Raw genomic sequence first — 9125 nt, forward strand, 5'->3', positions numbered from 1 at the left:
ATAGTTATACAAATAAATGTAAAAAGGAATAGTTGCTTGTAATGTTGTTCCTGTATTCTTTAGGTAGAATGAAAGATATAAACATGTTTCTTTGGGTCAGATGCCTAACCTTTCTGACATTTTTTGGAGTGTGGAATACATTTGTTTAATAATCAGTCTCAAGTAAAAATTTAGAATATTCAACCATATTTGTTGATTTCATAACCCAGAGTTTGCAAGCTAGTTTAAGTGATATATGTTCAAGAGAAAGTAACTTAACACTTTATGAATCTTTAAGTTAATGATTCCAATGGCTGGAAGAATAAGCAGTGCATTGTTTTTCAGGCAAGGAAAGCTGTTTTGAGCGTATAGTGTCCAGATTTGGCACTAACATAACTTATGTTGTGATTGGAGATGGCCGAGATGAGGAGCATGCCGCTAACCAGGTAACTTCACTCTGAACTTTATCTTGTTTATCTTCCAGGAAAAGAAAGTTGCTTTGAACGAATAATGCAAAGGTTTGGCAGAAAAGTAGTATATGTTGTAATTGGGGATGGTGTAGAAGAAGAACAGGCAGCAAAAAAGGTAACCTGTTTCAAACAATGTTGGTGTGATACTTCTAAATGCAAGCTTTTTTGTTTGCATTCCTGTAGTTTGGCCCAATGGCAGCTTGACAAATGATTTAAATTTATAGATGCAAAACAGTAAGAGCATGAGAAGGTCAATACTTACATTCAAATAAACCATTTGGAGTCTAGCATTTTTTTTTTTTTGCCTGAAACTTCACAGGAAATATAGGAACATTTAGTTATATTTATCTGTGTGTATGCTTATGTGTGTGTGTGTGTGTAATACACACAGATATAAGAAAGATGGGGCAAAAATAACCATTTTGAACACATGAAATTCAACAAGTTTAAAGATGCTTAATGAGCTCCATAGAAAACCATGTGAGTGGCTCAGTTCTTACCCTTTTCCCATCCAGCCTCTGTGCCATATGTGCTGTGAGTGCCGAGTATCAATTGTGCCCCATGATGATAAATGCTGATGATAGCTTTAATAGCTGAAGAAAAAACTGTTGCCAGAGAATTTAATAAATGCTGTTGGAATGGGATATAATATTCAAATCCTTTGGTGCCAACTTATTGTAGAGACTTAAAGGCAATGTACCTTTCATATACATCTTCGAGAAGAGTGTTACCTTTCTGGTAAATCCTTGGTACTTTTGTGAAGCCAAGCAGCTGGCTTTGAATATATTCAGAAGATCTCATAGACCCTAGGTATTTAAATCAGCCTTTTCATCTGGCCCACATTTCTAGAGAAATCAAGGAAGTTAAAAAACCTTAAATGGTTGGTCCAGCATCAAGAGGGGAATGATATCATTGGCTTGGCCCCAGATACCAGACTGTAAGTTAACACAACATTGAGATCTACTGCTTTCTTCACTGATTAATAGCGAAATGTCATCTAGAAAGGATTAAAGCGATGTAATTTATAAAACAGAGCAAAATGATGAATTAATATTGTTAAACAATGACATATCAGCATATATTGTTTTCCATAGGAAAAAATATTATCCTTATTCTCCTGAAGAGATTTCATAGCATCATCTTAAAAAACCTTAACTAAACACTTGCATGTGCTTGAGTGTTTATCTGATTTCTCTCCCCGTGCCACCATCACCCCTGCCCCTCCCCTGAAAACCTAATATAAACAGTGTCCTAGAAAAGTTTATAGTGATATTAGAAAGTTAAAAGAAATGATTTATGATTGTAATCAATTCAAATCAAGCAAAATGGAGAAAAAAGAAAGAACTTCCACTTTAGAAGGTTTGGTGACACTCTGGAAACCATACTTGAAATACTCCATGATTTCCCATAACATTAAGAGAGTTGCTTTAGTCTCAGCCTCCCACAGAGTCCCTCCCCTCCTCGGTCCTAATTAGCGGTGTCAATGACCCAAGAGAGCACACTGGCCCCACGGACTTTCTGTATGAGGTCAGGGATGCAGCCTCAAGAAATAGAATTTCCCAGCTAACAACCACTTGAAATCCTTTGGGTCACACACAGTTGAAATATCCTCTGGAGTTTGTCAGTGCCCTGAGTCCCTGTTGTTTTAATTTTTCATATTAACGCTGTAATTACACCTAACAAAGAACAGCCAATGCAGCCACCATGGCAAGCATTTTACATATCTTTTAACCTATGTGAAATTCACACATATCTAGGTCAGGGCTGATAGAATTCACTTTTCCAAAATAGTTTATTGCCTTTGAAAATTAAAACTTATAAAGTCTACCCCACTTACACATAGCATGAAAACTAGACTTGGTATACCAGTTGTTGCACCTTCAGCTTTAAACCTACAACTTCAGGGGAAAAAGGCATGACTCCAATGGATAAGAACCTTTAGAATGCTATTTCCAAATGGTTGCATATGTCGGTACAGTTTTGGTGATGGTGAAGGCTTATAATTCTGTTTTGAAATACAGGTGGCTGGTTTCTCTAGTATCCAGAATGCATGCTTTTTTGGGGATGTAGCTGTAATCGCATGTGCAAAAATATAAAGTACTATTTTGTTACTACAAATAGATCTGAGCTGAATATTTTTTAAAAATTACTTCTAGGTGAATTTCATGCTTTAATTTGACCCAAAAGTATAGGGTTGTTGTTGTTGTTTTTGTAAATGTAAGAAGAATTTCAAAGTTTACAACTGAACTCCCCTATAGAAACGTGGTATGACCCATATTTGTCATTTTAAATTTTGTGGGAGCTGCATTTAAAAAAAAAAGTTTAAAAAAAAAACCAGAATTAATTCTGCTGCTGCTGCTAAATCGCTTCAGTCGTGTCTGACTCTGTGTGACCCTATGGATCATACCCCACCAGGCTCCTCTGTCCATGGGCTTCTCCAGGTGAGAATACTGGGGTGGGTCCTCGTGCCCTCCTCCAGTGGATCTTCCCAATGCAGGAATCGAACCCATGTCTCTTATGTCTCCTGCATTGGCAGGTGGGTTCTTTACCACTAGCACCCCCTGGGAAGCCCACTAGAATTAATTCCGGTAATATACTTTAATATAGCCATATACTCAAAATACTATTGTCTAAATACCTAATAAGTATAAAAGCTATTCATGTGATATTTACATTTTTAAAAAGTTCTAAGGCTTTGAAGTTCAGTATGTATTTTGAACTGGACTTGCCACATTTCAAATATTCACTCAATAGCCACATTGGACTAATGGCTACCATATTGGACAGTCAAAACTATATAACAATAGTGATTATTGTTTTAATTACTGCTTTTTATAATAAAGCGTCTTTACCATGTTATTTGTATACTACATATATTTCTGTTATACACATGAATATATATTCTATAAGATGTCATCAGCCTGAAGTTATAAATTAAGTTTTGGCTTTGTTCATTGCTATAGTGCAGTATTCCTTTTTTTCATTAAATCATCCATGATGAAGTACTTTTAGATATTTTTTTCTTAATTGCAATCCTTTATGTAATTTTAATACCACACATATACCATATACTGGGCTTCCCTGGTGGCTCAGACAGTAAAGCGTCTGCTTGCAGTGTGGGAAACCTGGGTTTGATCCCTGGGTTGGGAAGATCCCCTGGAGAAGGAAATGGCAGCCCACTCCAGTACTCTTGCCTGGAAAATTTCATGGACTGAGGAGCCTGGTGGGCTACAGTCCATGGGGTCACAAAGAGTCAGGCATGGCTGAGCGACTTCACTTTCACTTTTCATACCTTATACTGGTATACCTTTGGAGAGCCACAAACCATTGTAATATTTAAGAATGTTTTCCCCACAAGAACTCATCTTTGTCCCCTTCGGGGAGTGATATCTCCCACCTTGAACGTGTGCTTTCCCTCCATCCTATACCAAGGAAATGAATCAGGCCAACTCTGCTGACTTAAGTTATTTTTTGCTCCAGACAAGTAAGAAACTTGATCATGCCCACATTTTTTTCCTATCTTACACAGTCCAGTTTCAAGTTATTTCTTATGTAGGAAGGGATTCACCCTCTTCCTCTCAAATAGACAATAAGCCTTGGATTTAGGAAGCTTATCATTTTTTCACTTTATTTCTAACTGAGAGATAGACCTTAAGGAGTGACATAGGTAAAATGTGTTCTCCTCCAGCCACACAGGAGCTCAGCTTGCATTTCTGGATGCTGATATTAGTAATGGTACTTTCCAAAATGAATATTAATTTGATTAAGAAGCCTCATTACTTTCTTTAATTGTCATTAAAATTCAGTTCAGATCTATTTCTCTAGTATTTTGACAGTACCACATCGATGCTACCAAGCCTTCAAATACGATCATTCCTCCTTTCAACTCCCTCCCTTGAACTTGGGTGAACTGCCGCTGCTTCACTGAGATAACAGTTATGATCTCTCTCCATCCCTCCCCCTTCTCTCTCCCATCCCGCCTTCTTTTAACCACACAGCACAATATGCCCTTTTGGAGGATATCAAGTCACTCAGACCTCTTGGCTCTACATCAAGCACTGGAATTAGAGTATTTGTAACTGTGTTCTCTAGCTGGAGATCCGTTTTTGTTTTTTGTTTTTTTGTTTTTTAATTTCAAGTACACTGAATTTTTATGTGTGATTCAATGCCTCTGGCTTTACACATATAAATTGTCTTAAAGGATGAAATCATATTTGGAATGAGAATTCCAGAATGAAGAATTCAGATTGCTGAATGGAATTAAACTTTAGTGCTACAGAAAGGAAGCTCTATGGTCTTATATTTGCAACACTTTAATGGTTTAAAAACAAAAATTCTGTGGAGGTTGCTGGTACCCACCGAAGGAGTCCTAACTGGAATTAACTTTAGCAAAGAACTCACCCTGGCAAAGCACCAACACAGGCTCCGTCTGACAAGGTTCAACAACATTCCTCAAAATGGGAGATCTTCTTAGCCCTGAGGTTTGAATCTGACTTTAACCTACCTAGCCCAGAAAATCTGAATTGGAATGCACTCAGACTGTGTAAGGACAATCCTATTTAGACCTGTAATTTGTGTAAATTATTGATGAAAATAATTTACTGTGACTTTATTAGCAGCTGACTTTGAAAGTGGATGCAATTTTTCCTTCATTTGTTGGGGAGGGCTTTGGGAGGGGAAAGGGGAATCTCATCATGTCTGTTTTTTTAAGTTTGGCAAACAGAACGTTCATACTGATGTGCTGTGCCTTAAAGACAAGACAGCGTTTGTGTGTTACAATGTAACTTTGGTTAAAATCTCTGTAGATAATGAAAAACAAAAACCTTTGTGATCGTTTTTCAGATGACCAAATTTAAAATTCAAGCTATCAGAGCTGAATAATGCCTCAGCAAGAAACTGAGCATTTGTTGCAATAAGAAAATCATAATAATAATAAAGGAAAGCTTGTGTTTTATTTGGGCTCTTAATAATTCCAATAATTGTATGAGGCAACTATTTATGCATCCAACCAGAAGCAGAAGGTTTGGGAAAGACTGTGGGACCTTTACTTAGAAAGTGAAATGTATGTTGAAGCCTCGAGTACCCTTTCTACAGTTTTACTGAAGAAAACTAAAAGCCATATTCATGATGACCTGTACAATTTGGAGTTTGACTTTTTGATACGTATAAGTTGTGTAGAAGAAGATACTCAGATGAAAATCATAGGCAAATATCACCCAAACTTTCTTAGACTATGCATGAACATGGCTTAAAATTCACATTGGGTGAATGAACAGGGCTTAAAATAAAGCGAAGTGCATTTATTCCCAATGCCATTGCATAAATGAAATATCATCAGTAGTGGAAGGCAAATTCCCCAGACAGTTTCTAAGGAGAGAAGAGAATCAATAAAAATTTTTCCTAGCCTATCATCATAAAATAAATTTACAAATGAGACGAATCTTGGCAGCATAACTAAAATTAAACAGTGGAACGGTATCTGGTTCTCTGTCTTAACACATCCATCCAGTTTCTGTCCATTACAGACCTGTATATCTTAGTTTCTGCCTGTACTGTTACTGCACAATGGATTTCATTCATTGCAAGGAGAGCCTGTCATCGTCGTGTTTGCATGTTTTTTTTCTTCTTCTTCTTCTTGGTGTGTAACCCATGTTAGGAACGCGATACAGGTTCTCCTGTCATTTTGTATGACCTGATTTCCCTTGTGGAAATTTAAGACTTCAACAGAGTGTTTTAATGGTGTCTACACTGGCAGTTCTGTGTTTAAAGTGTCACAATGTGGAACCTGCCATCCAGCTACTAACCTGAGCTCCTAACCAGAAGCTGGTCCTTGATAATTCATCATCTGAGGCTTCCATGGCTCCCAAAAGATTGGTGCTTTGTAGATTGATCACAACATTCACTATGGAAGTGTGATTTTGTTTTTCAAGCTATAAACCTGTATTTCTTTATTGTACGCTAAGGTCTTGTTTGTATCAGGCAAAAAGAGTCTGAAATCATGTTCTGCAGATATTAATTAACATTGTGGTTTCATCACATATACCCCTTAATCTTTAAATTCTGTAACTTATGGCTACTTCTGCAACCAAGTACTGTTGCAGACAGATTAAGGACAAATACATAATAATAATAAATCTTACATTTCTATTGACCTTTAGCTTGAAAATGATAGTTTAAAAAATTAAGAGCTGTATTGATTATCAATACATAATTCTGTTTTGTGCACTAAAACCTTAAATGTTTATTACTGTGAACAAATCAAAATTATCTTTACTATATAGCCAGGTTCTTTAATAGAATTTTGGCATTATATCAAAAGCTCTCACTCTTTTTCATATTGAACAAGCAAGACTTCTTACATTGCTAACCCTGCAGGTACAGAAAGGAACATTGCTCTACAGGGCAAAGAGAAGGGTCGCTGACTGCATCAGCAGTGCTGTTTCTTACAAACCTCTTCTCTGATAATGATATGTCCAGAAGAGACTGCCAGCCTAAAACCTAAATGCTGGCTTGTTGGACAACTACTCGGCTGACCCCGCCATGGTGCAGGCCAGTGAGCCTACATCAGAGTTTGTTTTGTAATTTTGAGCATGCTCAAACTGGAATGTTTCTCTGCCCCACTTAGGAACTCAGGAGCCTCTTCCTTTCTTACCTGAAAAACATAAAATCAACCAGCCAACAAACAAAAAACACCACCTATGGCAGTTTCCACATTCTGTTGACATTTAGAAGATTGTGCCTTATTATAAACCAATTTAAAAAATGTTCTGTCTCAGACATGGGTTTTTGGTTCCTACATGTACAAACTTGGGCTATCACCAAGATAGGTAACCACCTCGTGTTGCACCTGAAAAGTAGTAGAACAGGTGGCCTGACTATAGTAATGTCATAGACGAGATTAAGTTACTATGCCCTGCAAAGATTTGTAAATCAAATTCAGAGGCAAAAAGAATATTTTAGTATCATGCAGTTTGCACACAAACAGTAGATATAACACTCTAAAAATGTTTTTTTCTTTAGTCTCTGGTGAACGGATTCAAAATAGTGTCAACAGCATGCTGCAGAATGAAGGTTTTGGGTTTTTTTTTAATGCACATTTGTTTATGACAAGCCTACATCCTCAGTGAATATGGCATTTAGTATTTCTTTTGAAAATAAATAAGCGTCTTGAGCCAAAGTTGCATTTTGACTCCCAACTATGATAGCATATGGAAATCTAACAAAGAAGAGGGTTTCTGTTATGTATTAGTAAAATATAGATTATTGGGGCCTACATAATTTAAAGAAATGTAAATTAATATTAAAAGCTTGTAAAAATATGTACATCTTTACTTTTTCTCAATAAATACCTTTGGAAATGTTTTCATTTTCTTCACATCCATGTCGTTGAGTTTCTGTTGTGTGTATTTAGCTCAACTCTAAATAATCTGAAATTCGTATTTAGGTTCCTTGCTGTGTTCTTACCCTCCCTTGTTTGTGCCTAAATTTCAGTTTGCAGTTAAAGCAAGCTGAGATGCAACACAGTGAAATGTCACTAATAAGACTGGTATTCTAAGAGATATGAGCACAGTTTTTTGCACACACATAGTTGTGCGTGTGTGCTCAGTCACTAATCATGTCTGACTCTTTGTGACCCCATGGACAGTAATCCGCAGGCTCCTCTGTCCATGAGATTTTCCAGGCAAGAACACTGGAGTGGGTTGCCATTTCCTTCTCCAGGAACTTTTCCCAACCCAGGGATCAAACACACATCTCCTGCATTGGCAGGCAGATTCGTTACCACTGAGTCATCTGGAAAGCCCCATATGCTTGCTTCAGTCATATCTGACTCTGTGCGACCCTATGGCTGCAGCCTGTTAGGCTCCTCTGGCCATGGGATTCTCCTGGCATGGGAATCCTGGAGTGCACTCCCGTGCCCTCCTCCAGGGGATCTTCCTGACTCAGGGATAGAACCAGCATCTCTTATGTCTAACCTGCATTGGCAGGCGGGTTCCTTACCACTAGCTGCCACGTGGGAAGCCCCAAGCCCCGTGTAGGTAGTTACATCAAAGTGCATGATGTAATCACACTTCGTTGGTGATTAAAATAATACCATTTAGAATATTTAAAGCAAGTTCCCTTTAGATGAATATGGCATATGAATTATAAGTATCTTCAAAGAGTGATAAAAGAGTGTTTTTTCCCCTGAAACAGATATAACAGCTCTTTTATTATCTTGTGTAAAGTATTGACTTATTTGCAAATCTGTTATTCAAATGCAAACAGAAGGGAAATTTGAGACCAATTTCATTCACAACTTTTAAAAACATCAACCTCCAAATTGCTGAGTAAGTCCTCATGTCTAAAATTGCGTCTGCTCATCCAACACTTCTGTCATGCCCCTGCTTTACTATTAAATAATACTTAGTCCTTACATTTACAATTATCCAACATGAAATATATCTTACATATATTTTATTTAAACTTGTATTGGATGATTCACCCATCAGAACGTATGTTCTATGAAGATAGGAATTTGTTTTGTCCTGTTCACTGCTATATGTCCCGTATCTAAGAATGTGTCTTTCATATAGTAGTTATTCAAAAAACCTTTGTTGAATGCATGCATAAACCATAGGAAAATATGACCATTGTTGGAAATTAAAAGAAATTTAAAATTGTAGAGCTAGATTTAAA

At 37.1% G+C, this 9125-nt stretch overlaps 1 protein-coding gene across 1 annotated transcript in view; it reads left to right on the forward strand.

The window, feature by feature from the left end:
• EYA4 (EYA transcriptional coactivator and phosphatase 4) overlaps positions 1-4528 on the forward strand; it is a 91497-nt gene extending 86969 nt beyond the window's left edge. Inside the window, exons 17-18 of the mRNA XM_068984957.1 lie at positions 464-564; positions 4448-4528. Coding sequence (XP_068841058.1) covers positions 464-564; positions 4448-4528 — 182 coding nt within the window. The remainder of the gene's footprint in view (positions 1-463; positions 565-4447) is intronic.
• Positions 4529-9125: the final 4597 nt, after the last annotated feature.

This window comes from Capricornis sumatraensis, chromosome 13, assembly GCF_032405125.1.
Source record: "Capricornis sumatraensis isolate serow.1 chromosome 13, serow.2, whole genome shotgun sequence".
Taxonomy (NCBI): Eukaryota; Metazoa; Chordata; class Mammalia; order Artiodactyla; family Bovidae; genus Capricornis; species Capricornis sumatraensis.